We start from the raw sequence: 26119 nt of genomic DNA, 5'->3' as shown, positions 1-26119 counted from the left end.
GCCACGGAAGCCAATATCAAGCACTTCATCCCTGTAGCGGGGTGCTTACACAGCTCGTGCCCTGAAGGGCTTAAAACAGCCCAGGAGAGGGCTGCGGCTGGGGCAAGAAGCCTGGGTTGATTGGGGAAAGTAGGCTCAACTGTGGCCATGCCCTAATCAGGCCCAACTGGCCCCTATAAGAGACCTTGAGTCAGAAGCCCATAGAGTCTCTCTCTAGCTGTAGAGGGAGATGGGCCTGGCTGCAGGGAGCTAGACACAAGGTACCTGAGTGGTGTAAGGCTGGGGAAAGGCAGAGGAGCTGGGAAGCTCCAGCCTGGAAAGCTCCAGGCTGCGGCCTAGCATAAGGCCAACAGGTACTGGTGGTTGCAGAGGGCAGCCCAGGGGTAAGCAACGGCAGCAGGTCCAAACCCAACCTTGCTTGTGATGAGTAGGCTGATACTGCAGTCTGCCCCAGGAAGTGGGGGCTAGACAATGACTGGCAGTAGCCGTACACTGAGGCGAGGTGGGGATAGCAGGTGGGGGTTCCCTGGGGAGAGGAGACCATAAGACTGAGGGGTTACCGCAAAGGGGCAGTGCCCCAGATAACAGGGCACCAGGTCTGGGAGGGACACAGGGGCCAAGTGGTAGCACGACATCAGCCTGCATAGGTTGCTCCAACAGCTGGAGAGCTAATTTCCTGAGACCACCAGCAGGAGGCCCCCAGTGGTGAGTCCGCATGCTTATAATCCCACAGAACATCCCAAAGGCAGGGCCTCACTCCTTCACCTGAACTAGTACAAATTAGGTACATGGTAGCAGAGGACCAACAAGTCTCTAATGAACCTGAGCCCCCTCTACTGGTGTGGCACAAGAGAATTTCACCAGTATTGATTGACTATAAAACAGGCTTTAGCCTCAAACAAAAAAGGCTGCATGTATAACCAGCATTAAAGGGAAAGTCTTCCTCACAAGATGCACAAAACTGAAAGCTGAGGGATTTGGTTATTACAAGGAAAACTGGCCTGGAGCTAACAACAAGGAGAGGGGAGTCATGATGGAAGTGAAAACTCCCTCAAACTATATAGACTGTTAAAGTTACAGTGCCAAAGGGCAATATTCCACCGACTTGTACTATATATAGAAAAAACTGTACGGAAAGTGATCTAAAATACTAGTTACAAAAGGTTACAGGCTAAGCTGAAGGAGTGCGAACACCAAAACACTCTGTCTCAGGCCAAGGGCGGTAAGAAGAAATTCAAATGGCGGTTGGTCCTGCCCCACCCCAAAGTTTATACCCTTGGAATGAGGCACGAGGCTTGTCAGGGTATGCATGCAGACCAAGTGAACACGACTAGCAATAAAATCTCCAATATCAGGTGTGTGGGGTGCTTGCACACCTAGCGTGGAATATACACAAGAACAAGCACTCAGGAGCAAAAGGTTGTGTGGGAATGACAAGAAAATACTATTTAACAGCAAAAAAGAACAAAAACTTAATTGTGGAAAATTAACATCTACCTTCACCTTCAACGCCCAGTGGATTTTGACTTTCACTGTTATTGCTGAGTGAAAATTTCTTCACATGAAGATGCAATGATAATTTTAATCATACATCCTTAATAACTTCATAATTCCTGCATTATGGCACCATAACTTGATAACACACAACTCTCTGATGCCCTGCTTGAACGACTTGTGAAGTCTAAACCATAATTGGGACAAATTTTCCCACGGGGTGAGAAGGAACATGTTATATAAGGCTTTCGACAGACAGCTGGAGAATAATATCAAGATGATTCTCCAGTGGATTTCATTAACTGACTAAAATGAATTTGTAGAACAGTAATTGAAGCTGACACCTGCTCTTGAAAGGAGTGTGAATTGAAAGCTAACTGTGCTACTGCACCTACTATTGGCAGAGTCTTGAATTCTGAGATTATAAAACACTAATTGAAAGGACACAATAGATCTTTATTTTGTGCTGCATGCTCCACATCAAGTGCTGAGGACAAAAACATCATTTAACTTGTCCTGCCATTTGTTTAGGCCACGTGCTGGAATCCAGATCACATACTAATGATTTTATCTCATCACCTCCTATCATAGACTTGTCATTTAGGGAATCTGTTCTCCCCTTAGCTCTTCCCCTTCAGAAAAGTACTAGTAGATGCTATAAGCTAGATATTCCAGTACATTTTAGCTTCTTTGTGCCACCATGTACTTCCAAGGTCTGTTTTGGTAAATCTTACCAGAGGTGGTACCAGAGGTCAAGGACCCTGTAGTGAGCATCCTGTCGGCGGATACCCCCACTAGAGTGGCTTAGCCCTTCATCAGGACCACCCAAGCCAGTGCCGACACCTTATGGCAGACTCCAGCCTCCATCCCCCCTACGGCAAAGGGGATCGAGCGTAAATACATGGTACCCTCTCGGGGGTACGAGTATCTGTATGTCCACCCTCCTCCCTGCTTGCAGTCAACGAGAGGGAGCGCCATGGCCAACAGGCACCAGCCCCAAAGTCAAAGGAGGCTAGCCAAATGGACCTACTCAGCCGCAAGATGTATTCAGCAGGTGTCCTACAGCTCCAGGCGGCAAATCAGCAGGCTCTACTGAGCCGATATAACTACAACACCTGGGCAGAGGTGAATAGATTCACAGAACTACTCCCCCCGGACTCCCGCCAGGAATTCGCTGCTTTCTTGGAGGAAGGGAGAAAGGTGGCCAGAACCTCCCTCCAGGCTTCACTAGATGCGACCGACTTGGCAGCCAGAACTCTGGCCTCTGGTATCACCATGAGATGCATCTCATGGCTACAGGTTTCCAACCTCCCGCCGGAGTTACAATATACCATCCAGGACTTACCCTTTGATGGTAAGGGTCTGTTCTCGGAAAAGACTGACCCCAGGCTACAAAGCTTGAAAGACAATACAGTCATCATGCGTTCTTTGGGCATGCATACACCGGTGACCCAACGCAGACCTTTCCGTCCCCAGACTCACCGCCCGTACTTTGTGCCCAGACACAGGCAAGACTTTAGCGGACGGTGCGGGCGGGGTGAGCATAGATGCCAGTCAGGACCCCAAGGGGGCCAAAACCACGGTCCCTCGAAACCACCAGCAGGACCAAAATCTGCCTTTTGAAGGTATGCCCGAGGACGGAGTACCAGTTTCAGGACAGGATCCTTTTCCTCCCTTCTCCAACGACCTCTCCTACTTCCTCCTGGCGTGGTCCCAATTGACCTCAGACTTCTGGGTCCTACGCACGGTGAAACAAGGATACCACCTCCAATTTGTTTCAACCCCACCTTCCCACCCTCCAACCCAGTCCCTCTTCAGGAACCGCTCTCACGAGCAATTCCTCCTACAAGAGGTGCAGACGCTCCTCGCCATAGGAGCGATAGAGGAGGTACCAAAAGATGAAAAGGGCAAAGGGTTTTACTCCCGTTACCTTCTGATCCCCAAGTCGAAAGGAGGCCTCAGGCCTATCCTAGACCTGTGAGGCCTCAACAAGTTCATGATAAAGTTGAAGTTCCGCATGGTCTCCCTGGGGACCATTATCTCGTCCTTGGATCCTGAAGACTGGTATGCTGCCCTCGATATGAAGGACGCGTACTTTCACATCGCCATTTTTCCTCCGCACAGGAGATATCTTCGCTTTGTAGCCAACCGTCAGCATTTCCAGTTTACGGTCCTTCCCTTTGGCCTCTCCACAGCCCCAAGGGTGTTTACAAAGTGTATGGCCGTAGTCGCCGCACACCTCCGCCGACGTCGGATACACGTATTTCCGTATCTGGATGACTGGCTCATCAGAGGGACCCCCGAGACACAAGTCACGCAACATGTAGGCATTGTCAGGGACCTATTCACATGCTTAGGCCTGATGCTCAATACGGAGAAATCCACACTGGTCCCCACACAAAGGCTAGACTTCATAGGAGCTACCCTGGACTCCAATCTAGCCAAGGCCTACCTACCTCAGCCGCGGTTCCAGGCAATGGCAACAATCGTCCGAGATCTGCAGAACTTCCCGACGACCGCGGCTCGCACCTGTCTCGGTCTCCTAGGTCACATGGCTGCCTGCACATATGTGACCAAATATGCCAGGCTCCGCCTTCGACCTCTCCAAACGTGGCTCAATTCGGTATACCGTTGGGCAGGGACCCAACAGACACAATAGTCACCATTCCCCCAAGCACCCTACGCTCCCTTGACTGGTGGCTAACTCCCTCCCTGGTATGTGCAGGGTTACCGTTCCATCTGCCCCAAACCTCACTGTCCCTGACGACAGACGCGTCATCTCTCGGATAGGGAGCTCACCTCGGACACCTTCGTACTCAGGGCCTCTGGTCATCGCAGGAACTGGCTCTTCACATAAATGTCCAAGAGCTGAGAGTGGTCCGCCTGGCGTGCCAGACATTCCAGCAGCATCTACATGGCCGTTGTGTTGTCTGTAAACACTGAGACACAATGGCCATGTATTATGTAAACAAACAGGGAGGGACTCGATCTTCCCCCCTCTGTCAGGAGACCATCTGACTCTGGGACTTGTGCATAGCCCACTTGATAGACCTGGTAGCGTCCTTTCTCCCAGGGGTTCGGAACACTCTGGCGGATCAGCTGAGCAGATCCTTCCTGTGTCACGAATGGTCGATAAGACCTGACGTTATTCATTCAGTCTTCCAGAAGTGGGGCTTTCCCCACATAGACCTATTCGCCTCTCGCATGAACAGGAAATGCCAAACGTTCTGCTCCTTCCAGGGTCTTTCACCGGGATCGATCTCGGACGCATTCCTCACGTCGTGGAAGCACCGACTGCTCTATGCCTTCCCACCGTTCCTGCTGGTTCACAAGGTCCTGATAAAACTTTGCAGGGACAGAGCGCACCTAATCATGATTGCGCCAGTGTGGTCCAGACAGCACTGGTACACCACACTGCTCAACCTGTCCATAGCCAGCCCAGTTACCTTGTCACTCCACCCAGACCTCATAACGCAGGAAAATGGCAATCTCCGCCACTCGGACCTGCAGGCCCTTCACCTCATGGCGTGGCTACTGCATAGCTAAACAAGTCAGAGTTACACTGCTCCGCTCCGGTACAACATATACTCCTGAGTAGCAGAAAGCCTTCCACTCGGTCAACATATCTGGCCAAGTGGAAACGTTTCTCTTGCCGGTGTGAAACGCAGAATGCTACTCCCTCTGAGGTCTCGATCCCCACTATCTTGGACTACCTCTAGTCCCTTAAGCAGCAGGGCCTGGCGGTATCTTCTTTGAGGGTGCATTTGGCAGCCATCTCCACATTCCATCCTGGAGAGAGTGGCCACTCCATGTTTTCTCACCCTATAGTTACTAGATTTCTCAAGGGCCTGGAGCGACTCTACCCCCAAGTACGCCACTCTGCCCCTACCTGGGACCTCAACCTAGTCCTAAGCAGGCTTATGCTTCCACCATTCGAGCCATTGGCAACTTGCTCGCTGCTATACCTGTCCTGGAAGACAGTTTTCCTAGTAGCCATTACATCGGCCAGATGAGTCTCCGAGCTTCGAGCGCTTACGGTGGACCCACTGTATACTGTCTTTCACAAGGATAAGGTACAGTTGCGACCACATCCGGCGTTCCTCCCTAAAGTGGTGTCGGTCTTCCATACCAATCAGGACATCTTCCTTCTGGTCTTCTTCCCGAACCTCATTCATCCTGATGGGAACTGCAGTTACACTCCTTAGATGTCCATAGGGCGCTCCCTTTTTATATCGATCGAACGAAGCCCTTCCGTAAATCCCCCCAACTCTTCGTTGCAGTGGCTGACTGGATGAAAGGCCTACCTATCTCCTCCCAGAGGATCTCCTCTTGGGTGACAGCGTGCATCCGCACATGCTATGACTTGGCTCATGTTCCCTCGTGCCATCTCACTGCATCTGCACATGCTATGACTTGGCTCATGTTCCCTCGTGCCGTTCTACCAGAGCTCAGGCTTCATCAGCCGCCTTCCTGGCCCATGTACCAATCCAGGAAATATGTCACGCAGCTACCTGGTCCTCGGTCCACACCTTTGCTTCGCACTATGCTCTGGTCCAACAGTCTAGAGATGATGCAGCCTTTAGCTCAGCGGTTCTGCACTCTGCCACATCTCACTCCAACCCCACCACCTAGGTAAGGCTTGGGAATCACCTAACTGGAAAGGATATGAGCAATCACTCGAAGAAGAAAAGACGGTTACTCACCTTTGTAACTGTTGTTCTTCGAGATGTGTTGCTCATATCCATTCCAAACCCGCCCTCCTTCCCCACTGTCGGAGTAGCTGGCAAGAAGGAACTGAGAGGTGGCTGGGTCGGCTGGGGTATATATCCGGTGCCATAGCGGCGCCACTCCAGGGGGCGCCCAGCCGACCCACCGAGTGTTGCTAGGGTAAAAGTCTTCCGACGAATATGTACGCGGAGCACACACACCTAACTGGAATGGATATGAGCAACACATCTCGAAGAGCAACAGTTACAAAGGTGAGTAACCGTCTTTTTCTTCAGATGGGTCATTTTAAGGGACTGCCCATGTGTTAAGCAAGAAAAAAAGATTATATATAATCTAATGGACCCAGGAATTTCACTCATGGGGCCATTTCAATCAGTCAGTATTTATCTATTTTCTAGATTTAGTTGAAACAATTGCTAGTATCCAGGTCCTTAGTAACACCTGACATAGTCCAGAGCCTAAAAGAAAAGATCAGACGACAGTCCCCAGATTGCAAACTGTTTGCAAACTGCTGACAACACTGCTAATTGCAAACTGCTGACATGCTAAAGCCTGGGTAAAATGAATTTAGTACATATTCTGGCATTTAGCAAGGTCACAGTGTACAAAGACTTCCTAGAAGTTATCGGTCCAACAGCATCTATCTCTGAGCTAGATGAAGCAAAAATTATTAACACATTAGACAGTTTCTTGATCCAATTTACTTTGCCCGTTAATGTCTGTTATATTTGTTATACTAGAACAGATGCAGATATGTCTGAATAGTAGCTTCCTTCCATACACCACATAATTACTGCTTCTTGAAACCTAAAGTGCAAAAGTCAGCAATTACCCACAATCATCACACAAGATTTACCTAGAGTAGGGTAATAACTGCAGTATTTGTGCAAAAGAATATGTTTCAGGTTGGCAGGTTGTCTGTGGGCAAGGTCTGGCCTGCCACCCAAGGCCTGTGAAAGTCTGGGATCATTGTCCAGGATGGGTTGTAGATTCTTGATGATACGTTGGAGGGGTTTTAGCTGGGGGCTGTATGTGATGGCCAGTGGAGCCCAGTAACTGCACACCGCATCATAATAACTATAGCTCAGGAACCAATCCATGCAACAAACCTCGATGCCAACTCTGCCCACATATCTACACCAGCGACACCATCACAGGACCTAACCAGATCAGCCACACCATCACTGGTTCATTCACCTGCACATCTACCAATGTAATATACGCCATCATATGCCAGCAATGCCCCTCTGCTATGTACATCGGCCAAACTGGACAGTCTCTACGGAAAAGGATAAATGGACACAAATCAGACATTAGGAATGGCAATATACAAAAACCTGTAGGAGAGCACTTCAACCTCCCTGGCCACACTATAGCAGACCTTAAGGTGGCCATCCTGCAGCAAAAAAACTTCAGGACCAGACTTCAAAGAGAAACTGCTGAGCTTCAGTTCATCTGCAAATTTGACACCATCAGCTCAGGATTGAACAAAGACTGTGAATGGCTTGCCAACTACAGAACCAGTTTCTCCTCTCTTGGTTTTCACACCTCAACTGCTAGAACAGGGCCTCATCCTCCCTGATTGAACTGACCTCGTTATCTCTAGCTTGCTTGCTAGCATATATACACCTGCCCCTGGAAATTTCAACTACATGCATCTGAGGAAGTGGGTATTCACCCACGAAAGCTCATGCTCCAAAACGTCTGTTAGTCTATAAGGTGCCACAGGATTCTTTGCAACTGCAGTATTGCATATACCACTGTTTGGTCATTGAGGGTAAAAGCTGATTATTTTAAATGGTGACTTGATTTCTGTGGGTCTCTCTGTGTCCCAGGGACTTATGCATAAAAAGCTAGTTTGAAAGCTGACATATATGCTCAGAAGCAGGTTAAATTTCTGTCTATATCCTTTACCAAAAACAAAAAGTAACTTATTTCTTTTTAAATTAAATTCACATATAAGCATAAAAAACTAGAATTTGAATATCAGAAAAAGGAAGGGACAAACAGACTTATCCATTTAATTAATTAACAAGACAGTGCCATAAATCTAGACAATTCTTTGAACAATGGAAACATCATCTTTTGGTATCATGCACTATAAGTTAATACTGGATGTACAAAGACCTATTTTCTAGTCACAAATAAGCCAACTCTGTCAAAGCTGTAAACACTTGAAGTCATGTCAAAAGAATGATTAATGGAGACAGCTAACAAAAAGTTGGACTTGGCTTTGTCATCAGTAATAGAAAGAATATTGCAGGCCGGACAGCAATATGCTAAGGAAACTTCTCACTAGATCCTGTAAAACAATACAGCCATAAGAAAAAATGGAGAAATGGTATACAAATGAAAGAATTATATTAACCAAATCTATGTTACCAGCTGAAATTTTTCCTAGAACTTGAACATAGCCTCACTACCTAAAATTTTTTTCATTAACAACTTAACAAAGATTTTTATTTATTGAATATAAATAGCAAAATCCAGTATTTATTTTAATTAGTGTCAGGTAGTATGTTGCAAATTTAAAATCCCTCCTGAACTATGTCTGTCTTCAAAGTAATTGCCCTTGAATTGAGGAATGCCTCACTATTCCATATTTGCATCTTCAACATTGTACACACAGAAACCAATATAGCAATAAAAAAGCCTGAAACAGTGCTTGCAATATTCATATTAGTAAAGCTTCTCTTAGAATCATAGAATGTCAGGGTTGGAAGGGACCTCAGAAGGTCTAGTCCAACCCCCTGCTCAAAGCAGGACTAATCCCCAGGCAGATTTATGCCCCAAATGGCCCCCTCAAGGATTGAGCTCACAACCCTGAGTTTAGCAGGCCAATTCTCAAACCATTGAGCTACACCCCCTACCCCCTTTTTAGTGTCAAGCCTCTCCTTCTGGTAACAATCAGCAGACATGTTTATTAATTACCTCACTTCTAGTGAATACCCTCTGCTTTTAACATACACCTTGTTCATGTCCATTCAATGTTATCGTTTGTCAATGGACAATTTACATGCTGAGGACTTGCTCCCAAATCTCGCATCCAAGTGACAAGCCAAGAAAATGGGCTGAACACTGGGGAGGTCTATGAAGAGAGTGAAAAGGCAGTAAGTTCCCCTCAAGTTGCAAAGCAGCAGTGGAATCACTCCTCAGATGTTACTGCATGCTCAGGACTGCAATAGTCCTTTTGGCTGGTGTGAAATACTACACGACTGGTATAGTTCCACATATGCTAGTTCCTTCCCCAAATATCCTTCATGAAGGAGTTCAGATATCCTGCACAGGACCCCACCCTCCAGCCCCCACCATGCAAGGTGGAACTATACCAGTCCTGCTGTATTCACGGCCTTCCATATCTTGTGTTTGTCAGGAGAGGGCCAGATTTACACCTTAATAGCTTACATAGTCTTCATTACGTGCAACAAATATAGCACAATATGACAATTAAAATATATTGTGTTGAATGTATGAAAAAAAGAAACATTGCTTTTCCTTTCAGAAAACACTGTAGTATTAGACAACTTAGTGAACATATCTATGAAAGACAAAAATGATGGAGCAAATAGGAATGCATTTGTAGTCCTACATAGGCTCTGGTAAACAAATGAACAATATTTACATTTTAGCTAGCTAAATTATTTTCTGGAACATCTGTAAATCTGGCAGGGTCAGAATGTTGGGTTTACTAAACATTGCGATGATATATTAAGTGGTACCGTATTGAAATAGACTATCATTAATGATGTGCGAAAACTTTCTCACATTTGCAAAATATTGACAAAATCAACTCTTATTAAGCTTTTTCAAGCCTGAAATCTTAATAGCTCAATCTGTGTGTTATTGTGCATGCACAGCATGAGAAAAAACAAGGAAAAAAAAATCCATGTTTTTTGTGCAAAATAAGATTTAACAGCCACATAATTTCCTTAATGTTGTGAATGCTATGGGCTACTTGACATTTCTTTAAAACGAGCCTACTACATACTTGTACTAATTTGTGCTATGTACATTAGTGGAATGTAATTAATTATCAAACTGAATACAAATGATCTTGGGTATTTAAAGCAGGTTCAAGCTCACCTTCCTCTATAAACAATACATGTCACAATAAAGAATTCAAGGCAGCAAGAGATAGTGAAATATACTATGGGTCTACAGTGCTTAGCTCAGTTAAGAAATTTAAAGGATCTGAACAAGGTTTCTTTTTACACACACACACACACACACACACACACACACACACACACACACACACACACACACACACACACACACTAAAGCTTATTGATTTCTTTTAGAGGTTAGAATGTATTTCTTGTTCAGGGTCCCTGGACTCATTTAATTTAATGTACTAAAGCTTAATAGTGGTTTTTTGCACTGTGGTTAGTAGAATCTCTAGATCTTGTGCTCCTCTGCCTAGTCTGATTGCCATCTTCACTTATTTTAAATTTACTCATCATGAATTTAGTGCTGGCGAAAATTGTGGAAGTGATTGCTCTATAAAGTGCACTTTATCCACAGGTATAGCTCAGAAAGGAGGAGCAGTGTAAGCTTCCCTGCCTTGCCCTAAGGGCAGTCTCCAGATAAAAGGATGACCTGCAAGAATGGTCCCTACAAGTGAGAGTGCAAGTTCGATCGCTGTGCACATTTAGTGGCTGGTTCAGCAAAGGACTTAAGCCTATCCGTAGCTTTAAGCATGAATTGTCTGACTCAGGACAAGGGGACCACTCCTGTGCATCAAGCTATGCACATGCTTAAATGCTTTGCTGAACTGGGGCTTTATTCTTTGGCACCTCGCCTGAGAGAGCAATCGAGGGGGGTAATTAGTACCCATTGCGCTGGTAACCTTTGTACTAAGGACTAGCAAAAGGACGACCGATTCACTTTTAGGCTATAGAGCTGAGTGATATATACTAGGGGAGCAGTTCAGGAATGCAGTACGTACTACGTGCCCAATCAAAACTCCACTGAAGTGAATGGGAGTACTTCCATTGAGTGCACTGGGCTCTGGAGCAGATTTGTATTTGGTACAAAGGTGTGAGATTTCATTGTCCAGAATCATCCATCTGGAACTATCCAGGAACATCATATTCACATAACCAAAAAAGACAGAAACTTGTCCTGCTTGTGGACAGAAACAGGTAGCTCATTAAGTGCATTTACATGAGAACACCTCAATCTACCCTGCTTTATTACTTTGAACACAGTATAATAATTAAAACTGCAGATCAGTTCCATCCCTTATTAAACTCATTCAGTTTTTTTTCAGTATTTGCCAATGCTTCCTGCTAAATAAATAAAAAATCACAAACTAAATGTCTGGTACTATTTATGGGTTCCTATTTATACCAATGAGAGGTGCCATAAAGCTGAACAACAAGCTAAATGAAAGGCATCCCTCTGCATTATTTGGGTGCACAGAAGGAATAGTCTTCACATTTTTAAAGATGACATAATTTCAAACTCAAAATACAGACTGTTTTTCCTGTTGAGCAGGAAGATAAAATTATACCTGTTTCTGTTTCCGTTGCTCTGCGTGTGACTCTGCACATATTCAGCAGAAATGGGGCAGTCACTGGTAATGCATTTCCTTCTAGAGAAAACTGGAATTAAGGATTTTGATATGTTTCTTGTATAGGGGCTTGTCACCGGGTCTTATCTGTGACTCAGCTTGTAACCAGTCTCTTGGGAGTGACCCCTTAGTGTGCTGTGCCCTAAGGACCACGTAGCTCCACCGGGGCAGGCCCGTGGCTTCCAAGGGTACATCTACACTGTGATAAAAGACCAGTGGCTTTGGCGGCTCAGGCTGTAGGGCTATAAAATTGCAGTGTCGATGCTCAGTCTGGAGCCTACACTCTGAGACCCTCCCCGTCACAAAGTCTCAGAGCCCGAGCTCCAACCAGAGGCTGAATGTCTACACTACAATTTTTAACTCCTCAGCCAGAGCCTTGCAAACCGGAGTCAGCTGCCCTGGGCACTAGGATTCAGTGCCATAGGGGGTGAGGGGTGTTGTCACAGTGTAGAGATACCCCAAGACTGAGATGGGGCCTTTGGCACCAGTGAACGCTGTTGCACTCTGTGGCTACCTGCAGTGAATCTAGCCAAGCCAGAGTCCTGTTTTACTGTACCCTTTCAGGCTGCAATGCTCTCAATTAGTGTTTACAACAACACAGCCAGCTGTTTCAGAAGATAGTAACCATTTGTGAGTCACCTGACCGACAGAATTTCTTCTTTACCAGCTCAGCTCTGCAGCTGACACAATAGTGGGGGGATAGAGCCAAGGCTCCACTCCCTGTCCTTCTCCACCCACCTGCTCTGAGATAGGATGGAGTACCAGACCTGCAGAACCAACTCACTCCCACATGCCAGAACCCTGGGTCTGGGTAACCTGTGTAAGGGGAGTTCTTTCTCCCTCTTATGCTCCTGATCAGGCATGCAGTCCAACCTACAATCTTGCCCTATCTTTTTATAAAGCAACCAGCAAAATTAAAATTTCTAAGACACAAAGTTAAGTATGTGCTTAACTTTAAGTACCCGAGCAGTCCCACTGATGGTAATGTGTTTAAAGTTAGGCTTATGTTTCCCTGGTTTGTTGACTAAGAGCCTACATAATTAACAGAAAAAGAAGTGTGTCTTTAAACTATGTGCAAGAGAGACTTTGAACTTGTCCACTTGTCCACATGGATCAAGTGGCTGCACTTTAATAGTTCATTAATGCACTCTGATCTGGTCCTCTTTGAAATGGGACTAGATCATAGTGCATTAACAAACTGTAAATATACATCAAAAGGATCCACATGGACAGTGAGAGCTAGTGCAAGAGAAATTCCCACCTCAGCTTGTCATGACCTAATTGTTCATGAAGACAAGCCCTCTGTTCGTGTGCAACTGAGAGGATGTCTATGTAAATGACTCGTAAGATTAGACCACTGGAAGCAAAACAAAAAAAAAGCAACTACATTTTAAAAGCTCCTTTTGTCATAATGCAGAAATTACTACTCTAAAATATAGGTAAAGTGCTGAACTAAAATACAGAAGTGCTAAATGTACATTTGAGAGAGAATTTAGTACCCATGAAAGTTCCTGGTCTACTAGCACTGCAGAATAATGTCCTCTATTCAGATGCAAAAATCAGTTATGGGTCAGGCAGTGACAGGGTGTATTTCCTCTCCAGCCATTAGTGTCCTTTCAAATATCAAGCACCAAACATAGTGGTGTTTTTTTTGAACATGGACACTTTTCTACTGGGAGCATTGGCTTAATCCTGTTCCCATTAATGTCAATGATAAAACACCAATGACAGCAACATTAGGCCAACGACAAGCACTTTTGAAAATCCACCCAACAGCTGTTTTTTTTTTAAAAAAAAAGTCAAACCTACTAGACTCCTTACCCCAATCCTTTGGAAATGATTTAGAAAACCTGTTCCTTAGTTTAGGCATAATCTGAGACGCGAATCTTAAAGACTATATGATGCTCATTCATTTATGTCACTTGACCTTTCTTTCTGAATTTTAAGAGAAATAACACATTCAATGCCAACATCACAAACGCAAACAGCACATATACTTACTACTCATGAATCTAAACCAACAGTGCTATGAGCAATCACAAGACCAGAACGAAAATATCACCAAATGCCTTTCTCTGCAGCGCCTGAAAGACAATTTTACTTACACTCAGCAGGTGATGATGAAGTCTTTTGCCTGATATTGGTATGCTGCTGTGTACAAGACTTTGGGAACTGAATAAGAGGCATTTACTGCTGTGCTCTAGGATTTTAATTTTCTTAAAATTTGGGGCATAAAAGCCCTTTCTTTTTACTCATATCCATTTTATTGAATTCTCACCTGCACATCTATTCAACTGAGTCATTGTATGTGTTCACGGATACCTTTGTAAAGGAGCACGAAACACTCTGCATTTATAGTCCTCTCTCCCTTTTAATGTTTTTATGCCTTTTGATATTTTCAGGATCAAAAGAAAAAGATATGCATTCTATTTTGTATATATTCTGTTATTTTAAAACCAGCCATATTCAATAAGACCCAAAGCCCAAGAAGGAGAGTCCTGCACATAATACTAGGAAGCCTGCAGGGGAACAAAATCCTTGTTCTTTGGCACAGATGGGCTGCAAATGCTGCAACCCTCTAAGAGTTGGAATAGTGAATGTGACCAGCTTCACCTGACTCCCAAAAAAGGCTTTTGCTGCCAATGGCTGGCTTGTTCCTTGTCCACCTACATTGCTCCCTTTCACAATGAGACATGAACCCTTGTATAGAGATCTTCTCTGTGGCACATGGGGTTCATAGATCTTCTGCATGGGATCTCCACTACTTTGTCCCCCATTAGGCACCAGCACCATAGTAGCTTTTGGCCTTAATGCTCCAGATTAGTCAGGTATAGGATTAGGATTTAAAGACTTTACCGTCTGCTTAGAAAGATGGGATGTTCATAGATTCATAGATTTTTAAGGCTAAAAAGACCATTTTGATCATCCAGTCTGACTTGTATTATGCAGGCTTTAGAACCCCACCTGGTAAACTCCTGCATCAAGCCCATAAATTCCAGTTGACCTACAGCATATCTTTTTGATAGCTACCCAGTCTTGATGCAAAGACACTGTGATAGAGACTCCACCACATCCCTAGGTAAGTTGTTCCAATGGTTAGTTACCACCACTATTAAAAGTATGTGTCTTATTTCCAGTCTGAATTTGTCTAGCTTCAGCTTCTAGCTATTTTGTCTGCTACATAAAAGAGACCTTTCCTATCAAAAAAAACCTTCTCTCTATGGATGTTCATATAGAAAGTGATCCAGTCACTTCTTATCCTGGTCTTGAAAAACCCTCTTAACTCTCCCTTGGTTATATAATCGCACCACATCTTGGGAAGCACTTAAAAATATCCCTAGAAACTTTTCAGATACATGGCAGAACACATCACCTATCTTTTTCAAAACAAAGCAAAGAACAGTTACGCACTTTATGGTAACTGTGGCTCTTCGAGATGTGTTGTCCACATGGGTTCCACTCTTGGTGCACATGCACCTCAGGCACTCCAGATCAGACTCTTTTGGCCAGCGGTGTCCAGTGGGGCCATGCCTGTGCCCTGAGTGCCCTTACAGCCACCCAGCAGAGGGCAGAACAGGGCCATCTAACCCTCAGATCCTTTGCCAACAGAGAAAGCACGTGCTATCAAGCTCAGTAATAGTGAAGAAGAAGGGCAGGTTGTGGAACACACAGAGAGAACACATCTTAGAGAACAATAGTTACTGTAAAGTAAGTAACTGGTCCTCCTTCTTTGCGTGACTGTCCATGTGTATTTCACTCTTGGCAACTCACAAGAGGTGCTCTCATATAAGAAGCTGGCACTCAGCATCTACTAAACAGAGATTGCAGAACTGGTCTGCCAGAACAGGTACCAGATCTAGATGCCAGGATCAAAGAAAAGAATTTAGTAAATGTATGTACTGAACCTCAGGGGGCTGCTTCACAAATTTCAGCAATAGGAACAATGCTGCAGAAGCTACTTGTGCTCTGACAGAGTGAGCTCTCGCCTGGGCAGAGGATTCTAGTCTAACTACATGGGTACCATTTGGACAGTCTTTGGGATGACGTAGCTTGTCCCTTCATTCTTTCAGCAAAAACAAGAAATAACTTTAGTGAGATCCTAAAGGATTTAGTTCTAGTCAAATAAAAATGCTTCTTCTATTGCTTGAAGAGTGAGGAGGGATTCCATTTTTTGTTGCAACAGTCTCTGAAGAAGGATGGTAAATGTAGGTGGTGAGTAGGAATTGCTTGAAACTGAATTGAATAGCCTGTTTCAGTGTTCTCGAAGACCCACTGGTCAGTGGTAATGCTTTTCCAAGCTCTCCCAAAATAAATTGACTGATCTCCTAATGAGGTTCCCAACAACTCTCAACACAACCACCAAACTGTTTTGAAGCCGGTGTCTGCCCCATTGAAGTCGCAGTAGAAGAAGAAGAAGGCCTTCTCCAATGAAACTTCTGTTTCTCTCTAGGCAGTTTGGAGGGTCTTTGGTATGGCTGATTGTCAAGCTGTCCTGTAGTAGTTCAAGAGCATGGGTACCAACCTCAGGGCAGACTGTTAAGAATCAGGGCACAAAATCCAAATTGGTTGTGTGTTCTATACTTAGATTTCAACAACCAAGTATCAAGTGTAAACTCCTCAAGCACTATAACAGCCTTAACACGGAGTCACAGACAGCCCTCTTGGGTACTCCAGTCTGTGTTGCCACCCAGGTAAGCTTTCCTATGTGACAGATGGCCCCTTACACCAAAAATCACAATAATATTCAGGTTATTCCCAGTCCCAAAGGACCAGTCACTTATCACAGGTCAATTTCGTCTTAGATCTCGCACCAAGGACAACACTTGAAGCCAATCCAATAATAAACTAGCAATAGATTTATTAACTAGGAAAAGGAAATAGGAGAGCCATTTACAAGGTTAATGAAATTGGGGCTTGGAGTGCAGGAGGGGGTGCGGGCTCTGGCTGGGGGTGCGGGCTCTGGGGTGGGACCAGAAATGAGGAGTTCATGGTACAGGAGGGGCAGAGGGTTGGGGTGCAGGGGGGGGTAAGGAGTTGGGGGTGCAAGAGGATGCTCCAGGCTGGGACTGAGGGATTCGGAGGGTGGGAGGGGGTTCAGGGGTGGGGCAGGGGCGTGGGAGGGAGCAGGGTTGCATGCTCCAGGTGGTGCTTACCTCAAGTAGCTCCCAGAAACAGCAGCATATCCCCCCTCCAGATCCTACATGGAGATGTGGCCAGGCGGCTCGGCATGCTACCCTGTCTGCAGGTGCCACTCTGCAGCTCCCGTTGGCTGCGGTTCCTGTCCATGACATGCATGGAGTGGGGAAAGCCCCAGGCCTCACTCCCTGGCTGGAGCGCCAGAGCGGGGCAAGCCCTGGAACTCACTCCCCAGCTGGAGCTCGAGGACCGGATTAAAATGTCTGAAGGGCCGGATGTGGCACCCGGGCCATAGTTTTCTGACCTCTGTTCTGTAATAAGCAAGTTCTATGTGTCCTTTAGGGCTAACCCTGGCAAGCACTGGGGATACTTTGCTTATGCTTAGTAATCCTTCCTCCCTCAGAGTCCAACCAGCATAACAGATACAGTTCCTCCTTCTTAGGACTTTTTGTTCCTTTCCTCCTGCTTCGAGTTGCAAATTCAGCTGTCGGGAGAAATTCCCTTGCACATCTCGACACCAGATGAACTACTGTGGAACATCTCAGGACAAAACGTTTTGTTGATTGCTCTCCCTTCACCTCCACCCCCACTGAAGATATCTTCACTGTGGAAAACAATAAAGGGGACTCCAGCAGCTGAAACAGCCAAACCACCCAGTGCTGTAAACCTCTGTGCCAAAGATGTTGGTATCAAGAGTAACAAATGGGAAAAGGTGCCAATTCAATCAATATCAAAAGAATTGGTATCCCACTGCCAGCTCCCCGCCCAGTTCCATTCCCTCCCTCGAGTGCACTGCGCCCTCGCTCCTCTCCCCAGGACCTTCAGTCGTGGCAAAACAGATGATTGGCAGTAGGCACAGGGAGGGAGGAGGAGGCGCTGATTAACAAAGCCCGCCAGCAGGCATGGGGGGAGGAGGAGAATGGTAAGGGGCTCCTCCTCACACTCCTCACCTGCCCGCTCCCTGCCTCACCTCCCTGCCCTCTTCCTCATGAAGGTCACCCCAATTTGCCATACCTAGGGACAGCTCTGCCTGTTCTCCTTAGAGGAACAATGCTGCATCCTACTACTTTTGTCTGCAGAGGAAGGTCTTATCTTCACTACGGAGGAGATCAACTCTGCTGCAATCAATGCAGTGGATGTCGGTTTAGCAGGTCTAGTGAAGATCCGTTAAATTGACAGCAGAGCACTCTCTGGTCAACCCCAGTACTCCATCTCTCCGAGAAGAGTAAGGTAAGTTGACCAGAGAGGCTTTCCCATCAACGCAGCGCAGCGAAGACATCAAGGTAAGTCAACATAAGCTACGTCGACTCCGGCTACTGTGACAAAGTTCCTCCTCTACCTTGGTGGGTCCTGCACTTATTGGTGGATTTTCTCACCTCAGAGATTCACCCTGTGGGTCGGGGAACAGCCCAGAGACCTTCCGCTCTGGTGGAACCCACAGTCCAGGTCAACTCCCCCTATGTTTGATCAGGAGTTGGGAGGTTTGGGGGAAACCCAGGCCCGCCCTCTACTCCAGGTTCCAGCCCAGGGCCCTGTGAACTGCAGCTGTCTAGAGTGCCTCTTGGAACAGCTGCGCGACTGCTACAACTCCCTGGGTTACTTCCCCATGGCCTCCTCCCAACACCTTCTTTATCCTCCCCACAGGACCTTTCTTCTGGTGTCTGATAATGCTTGTACTCCTCAGTCTCCGAGCAGTCTGCCTTCTCACTCTTAGCTCCTAGTGCCTCTTGCTCCCAGCTCCTCGCATGCACGCCACAAACTGAAGTGAGGTCCTTTTTAAACTCAGGTGCCCTGATTAGCCAGCCTATCCTAATTGATTCTAGCAGTTTCTTCTTAATTGGTTCCAGGTGTCCTAATTAGCCTGCTTGCCTAATTGGTTCCAGCAAGTTCCTGCTTGTTCTGGAACTGCCCCTGTTACCTTACCCAGGGAAAAGGGATCTGCTTAATCTGGGACCAATATATCTGCCTTCTAACACTCTTCTGTAGCCATCTGTCCTGACCTTGTCACACTACGTTGTTCACGTAGCTTGAGTAGCGTAACTTAGGTTGACTTACCCTGGTAGTGAAGTTAAGACAAGATTTGATAGGAGGAGCATCTGAAGAATGCTTCAGTGAGGAAGCAGGAGCCCTGGAGGTTAGCCCAGAGCCAGTGCCTGCTGGGGCACTTTCAGTGGAGGACTACTCAGAGCCAGAAGGGGTTTGTTAGCATGGATCTGAAGCAGATCTCATTGATTTGTCCAAAAGAAAGGAAAAAGAAAAAAGAAAAAGAATCCTTCACTAATAAAGTTTATTTGGAGAATGAATGACAAACAGAATCTTTCTCAGCTATATGCTCCTCACTGAGACCAAACAAACATTTTGAGTGTCTATCATGGAGGGGAACAGCTGCCTCACATGATGAACAACACTGAGACCCAGGAGATCTTCATTGAACTATGAAGCTGCCCACCTACTACCAGGTAAACAAACATTAGGAAAAAAGTTCACTTAAACTAAAACCTATAAAACTACTATCTAACTAACTACAAATGACACTACTAGGGTGATTATATACCAACAAATTCATTTTAATAAGCACAAGTGCAAGAGACAGTGACACGGCTCTCTCAGTTCTGTCATATTGCCATGGTGGTAAGACAGAACTAAGGGACAGTTAGCTCCACTCTGTCCTTTGAGTCCTTTCGAGGGGTGATGCAGGACCATTGAGGGTGCAGCTATGGCCTCAACAGATGCTGCTGATCAAAAGATCCCGATCTTAAGTGTCTGGGATGCATGCACACCATGAGTTGAATCCATGTAAACAATCACTCAGAGGAGGAAAATTAGTTTCTCTAAATATGGCAAACTGTGGTTGGGTATCTGAGTTATATTCAAAAAGCTCAGTGACTTCATTCTACATTCCTGTAAGGACTGAGATGTTCTTTTAGCACCATCTCCTGACATCCTCTAATATGAACACACTACAAAAATCCCTGTGCATGGATCTAGCCAAATCTGCTTACATTAGTACCCTGATAAACAGCATGTCTATGCACTGCCAGGGAACGGAGTCACTGCAATACTTTGTAATGACGCCAAACAATGAATACATGACATCTACTTGATTGACTGTCCTGCCTGATGTTGTCTGCAAGCCCATTCACATTACTTACAGAGGTCAATTAACATTTGCTACCACATGCTTTTTTGCTGTTTCACCCTAATGACTAAATGAGTTTCTTTCATTAATGTAATTTGCAGTGTTTGTCGTGTACAAGGCTTACCTTTAAAGCAATTCATAAAATAAAAGCGTATCTCTCAGCACAAAGTTATTCCTACAAGTATCAGATAATGGGAAGAATCATTAATTGGCAAGCTTCTGGTTCCATAAAAATGTACCAGTTACAAGGATTCCACCACACTGCCATTCCATCTTATTGATCTTACTTTCTACGTCCCAAAGAGGACTCTTGGTCGACTGAATTACTATCATAACAAAATATACAATCTCTCTCTTTTATTGGAGCCTGTCAACTGGAAGGCCCTACAGTAAGGTTTGAAAGTTGCAATTCCCTGAGTGAAACTGAACAACACAACCAGGGCCGGTGCTACCATTTAGGCAGCCTAGGCAATCGCCTAGGGTGCCAGAATAATTGATGGGCACCGTTTTGCCGGAGCGGGCGGCAGGCATCACTGCGGCAGCTGCACCAGAGCCACGGAGCACCGGACCCTCCGCAGGCACCATTGCAGCAGCTCCAGCAGAGCTGTGGGACCAGCACGTGGGGCGGCGAAATTGCCGTCCACCTAGGGCGCTCAAACCCCTAGTGCCGGTCCTGAACACAACTCTGAATTATATGAATCTTGCTCTAAGCAGCACTGTCTTGCACAGATTTGCAGTGCTTTATATGCTGGGTTTTTTTTAGAGTAGCACAGAAGAGCTGATACTTGATGGTCCCCTTCTGGCCAGACACATACACCTATTCACCCAACCTGTTTTGTATGTCCCCACCACAATATTCTAAGCATGCATTGTTCACACACGGAGGTTGCCATAATCCCTGTGTGTGTGTTGGCATGTGTGCTGCTTATCAGCCATTTCCTTCCATCTGCACTTCCATCCCCATTTTCTTGCAATTAACACACTGTCTCACCTGTGCATGTTCGGACAGTGGCATGGTGCACAGCATACAATGGGCAAAGGGCCCTAGAATGCTGTAACCACAGACAAATCCTGTGCATGCTTACATAATGAAGTGGTTACTTGGACTTATACAAATAGGTTCTGATTTTAATTTACAAAAAGGTCCCTTTATGCTTCTCTGGCAGCGTAAAGAGGCCACAGTGTAAAAAACCATCATTCTCAATATGTTAAACCAGGGTTTTCACCAAAATTTGTGTGTTTATTAAAATATTTCTGGGCGTGGCCATGTTGTTTTCAAGCTAGTATAGCATAGCACTCTCTTAACATTTCTTTCCCAATTTTTAACTTACACAAGAAGCCCATCCTACAAGTTTCTGGGTGCCCAGAAATAGTTTACATTACACATGATCTGTCTCAGCAGCCCGTGAAAACTGACAAATACTGTTTGTTGGAAAATGCAACTTTATTTTTAAATAGCTTTAGCAAGACCATGGTCCAAAAGCTTAACCCAGCAATCAGCAACATCTTCAAGGGCACAGATAATGAAAATATGGTCTACAAGCTGTACGTTTTGTCCAGTATCCTGCACGGAGTAATTTGGCAGAGCTCTATTTTTTTCAGCTGGAAATGAAAGACATCTACAGACATCTAAAGATATCTTTAATAGCACAGGTTTATCCTGTCATTCCATTTGCCTGTAGGGCGAAGTCTGCGAGGTTATTGGGTATTTTGTCTAACCAAACTCGCCTCTGAACCACTGGGCACATGATGCATGTGTCACTCTCAAAAGTGCTCTCCATGAAAGTGGTACTGACAAGAATCAGATTGGCCAACGCTGAGTGACCTCAGTACTGTGGCCAATCCAGGAAGTGAAATCCTAGGGCGACGGTACATTTAGGACTGCTGTAAAACTGGATGGCCTCAGCTGGTTCAGAGTGACCATCAGTAAAAGAGATATTTGGTGCCTACTTCTCTTGGGCCCATCTCTACTGTGCGTTTCAGTGTAGCACAGTGTTTTAAGTAGTGCACCAATGTTATAATGTTGGGTTCTTTTTCTCTAGAGGTTTCAGTTAAATAACTACTATTGCTAATAATTTGTATTTATTATTTGTATTCTGGTAACAGCGGGAATGTGCTGTCCTCACACATGAACATGCATCCGACGAAGTGGGTATTCACCCACGAAAGCTCATGCTCCAATACATCTGTTAGTCTATACGGTGCCACAGGACTCTTTGCTGCTACACACAGGAAAACACTGTCCTTGTCTGGAAGAACTCACAATTTAAGATCAGCTGAAATGTTGTAACACTGTACTTCAGTTCTGATAGAGCATCATTACTAATAGGTCAGTATCTAGATAGAAGTACAATAAATCTGATATGGTTACTATAATAATACTCTGTAATTACTGTAATAGGCCTGAGCTGTATTAATTAATATACATAATTAGAAGGGAAGTGACAGATATCAGTTCTATTAATAAAGTGAAATAATTATTTATTACAGCTGAGATTTTCAAAGGAGCCATTTTCAAAGGAGCCTAATGGAGTTTCAATGGGAGTTTGATGCCTTTCTTCCTTAGTCTTCTTTGAAAATCCCAGATTACAGCAATAATATTCTTATTTAACTGGTACAAGATCATAGGAAAAAAGCTTTTGCAGGAATGATGGAATAAAGGCCAAAGGGCAGGTGAGGGAAGGAACACGACATGAACATGAACATCTGCCACTGATTTATGGGGTTTGTGTTGAGATGATAAAAAACGGGAAGTTCAAAACAACACAGAAAGCAATGAAGACAAAATACAGTTCTGGAAAGTCTGACAGTGATTGTGTCGATTACAGGGGAACTGTTCAGAAGCAATGGTTAATCCTTCCCTCACAACTGGTGCAGACGAGCGTTCCGTTGTAATGAACATTCTGGGATCCATTTCACAGTCTCTCTTTTCTTATCTCTCAGGTTTTTTGCTTTGTCCTGTTGTCATTCAAAACTGTCAGCTTGGTCTAAGTATTGCTTTCATATATATGTATGCTACGTACTCCCTCATGCATTTCAACTTGGTCTAAGTATTGCTTTCATATATATATACGCTACTTACTCCCTCATGCGTTTCAGCTTGGTCTCAGCCATGGTGTTGTTGATTGCTCTCGATCCCTGGGGCACTACTGGAGCCACTCTGGTGACAGTTCCAGAACCTACAAATCAATGTACAGACACTCAACCTTATTCACCTTTATCTCATCGGTAGTGCTGCAGATTCAAGACAATATTCAAGGGCAATCAGAAAATGGAAGATAATTCATCTGTGTCATATGGTATTGCTGTATTAATTAAAGATTAATTAGATTATTATATGCACATTGAGACAACTCAGTTCACAGGGATAAGCAGATTTACAGTTTACAATAATTGTCATTCAACCACTGTATTACATAAAAAGGACTTTCACATGGGAGAAAAGCATGACAGAGAAACTATTCAACAAAAAGAAATTTACTTAGACTTGTTCTCTGTTTCATTCATTTTGCTTGTATTTATTTATAGGAACAAGATCTTTCTTCTAACAGCCAAGTTCCTCCTTTGGCTTGATCATGTAGTAAGGTATCAGTGTTGTGCTTACAGCCTCAGACTTCTGCTGTCATGAGTGAAGGGATTTCCATAGTATTCACCATTTACCTACTGCACAGGGGTGTTGTGAGCTCCCCAGTGATTTCAGGAGTGCAGCTGAAAGAGCTGCTGTCAGAATAAGACTAGTTCCAGCCCTTTCAGAAATGGTCAAGAGACAGCACTGCTCAGGATGATGGATGGGGGAAAGATGCCTGACTGCTGTGAAGAGGTTGTTATGGCAATGCAGGGCATGAAGGAAGGTTCAGGGCTGTGGCTCCTGATACATCTTTAATAAAGTATAGCCAGCATCTACCCTGACAGAGTCTGACGTGCAGAAGAGGAGAGACCATGGAGTCACCTCTACTTAACCAAACACACCTCTTGGGGCTGCTGGAGTTTTGGTCCCCCCGCTACAGAAGGGATGTGGACAAACTGGAGAGAGAGACTCCATCGGAGGGCAACAAAAAAGATTAGAGGGCTAGGGCACACGATTTACGAGGAGAGGCTGAGGGAACTGGGATTATTTAGTTTGTGGAAGAGAAGAGTGAGGGGGGATTTTATAGCAGCCTTTAACTACATGAAGGGGGCGGTTCCAAAGAGGATGGAGCTAGGCTGTTCTCAGTGGTGGCAGATGACAGAACAAGAAGCAGTGATCTCAAGTTGCAGTCGGGGAAGTCTAGGTTTGATATTAGGAAACATTATTTCACTAGGAGGTTGGTGAAGCACTGGAATAGGTTACCTAGGGAGATGGTGGAATCTCCTTCCTTATTGGTTTTTAAGGCCCGGCTTGACAAAGCCTTGGCTGGGATGATTTAGTTGGTGTTGGTCCTGCTCTGAGAAAAGGGTTGGACTAGATGACCTCCTGAGGTCTCTTCCAACCCTAATCTTCGATGATTCTATGATTCTAGAGCTTCAGGCTGATCGACCCCTCCAAATAATGGCTCTCTCTTGCCTTGGGTACACTAAGGGGGCTTCAGGCTGATCGACCCCTCACACATGAATGGCCAGCCACACTTTGACCTTAGTTCTTTTTTATACCTTTCAAGCTTAGACCCGTGCTCTATATAATGGAGCACGACAATCAAGCAATTTTGTCTCATAGCAGCAGCATTTGCTGTGAGGCTGCTATAGCTCCCCCTGTATCTGGAAAGAAGAAATCCTTATGTCAGCAGCAGCCTGGGTTTCAAATGGTCTCTCAGACCTTGTCTACATAAACAATTAGACTGCAGCAAGCTGGGAGTGAATCTACCCACGCTAGCTGCCATGGGCTAACTATTCATGGGCTCTCTGCTGATGCATATTACAGTGTTTTGATCTAGTTCTCTTTGAAACAGGCCTAGATCAAAGTGCATTAGCAGACTGTTAATCAGTGGAGTGCACATGAATAGTTAAACCATGGCGGGCTAGATTCACACCCCAGCTTGCCATGAACTAAATGTTAATGTAGACAAGCCCTCAGACTTTGAAGGCAGAAGGAAACAGCAGCCACAGGATTAATATTAATATTTCTTTATGTTCTATGAAACTGAGAGGTTTTATGTAACTACTATACAATGGCAACCAAAACAAGGGGGGGAGGGGGGAGTCAATCAATTACACAACACCCATGCTTTAAAATCCAGTCCTCCCTTACTTTCACTTCAGTTCCAATATATTAGCAGCCATTATACTCACAAGCTACTAGCATTAATAATTAATGCTTTACCATTGAATGATGGGATTACGAGCATTCAGATGGTGCCTAGCCTTGTTTCTTGCAGTTTCTGAGATACTGGCCACTAAAATCATGTTGTTATTGAAGTGAGGGGGGATAAGACAAGTGGAATCAGTCAGATATGTTTTATAAGTGAGGTTACATCTCACAAGCCTCCAGGTTTTGAAAATGTCAGCTATCCTACTGAAAACTCAGACAATCACTGGTGAAGGTGAAATACAGACTACCGAAGGCCATTTACTAGATAGGTGAGGTTGCATTCAGTAGCCCAAGCTACTTGTCTGGTGCCTAAATGTTACTGTGTACTCAACGTTTTGTCTATGTGCTTATAGTTAAAATGGTGAGAAATGACTCGCTCAGTTCTTCTCAACAATTAATTGAATATAAATTGATATAAAAATATATCACTCTAAGTTTCTATGCTTGTAGAGGTTCAATTTCAGGGCAAAACTATGTAAACACTCGTCTAGTAACTTGGTCAACCATGATGTATGATGCAAGCATGTGTATGAATGGGTTTATCAATAGGGAGACATTGAGGAAAGTTGATCCGAATAAACTAAAGGTGTGAATTTAAATTATATTCAATACACTAGATTAAACCCTGGATAGACACTCTCATTAAGAATTAAAGTAACCTTAATTCAGTTTAGTGTAATTCAATGCCCAACTGAATTAAACTAAACCGAATTAAGGTTATTCTAATTGTGAATGAGAGTGTCCTCACAGTGGCATAATGCAA

General features: G+C 44.8%; 1 protein-coding gene across 3 annotated transcripts in view; it reads right to left on the bottom strand.

The window, feature by feature from the left end:
• Nucleotides 1–26119, bottom strand: part of NEK11 (NIMA related kinase 11) — a 172461-nt gene that overhangs the window by 11485 nt on the left and 134857 nt on the right. For all 3 annotated transcript variants that reach the window (XM_030551096.1, XM_030551097.1, XM_030551098.1), the window contains exon 14: nt 23155–23251. In XM_030551096.1, coding sequence (XP_030406956.1) covers nt 23155–23251 — 97 coding nt within the window. The remainder of the gene's footprint in view (nt 1–23154; nt 23252–26119) is intronic.

This window comes from Gopherus evgoodei, chromosome 2 (assembly GCF_007399415.2).
Source record: "Gopherus evgoodei ecotype Sinaloan lineage chromosome 2, rGopEvg1_v1.p, whole genome shotgun sequence".
NCBI classification, from domain to species: domain Eukaryota; kingdom Metazoa; phylum Chordata; order Testudines; family Testudinidae; genus Gopherus; species Gopherus evgoodei.
The sequence above is the reverse complement of the archived record's forward strand: the minus strand, read 5'-3'. Positions and strand labels throughout refer to the sequence as shown.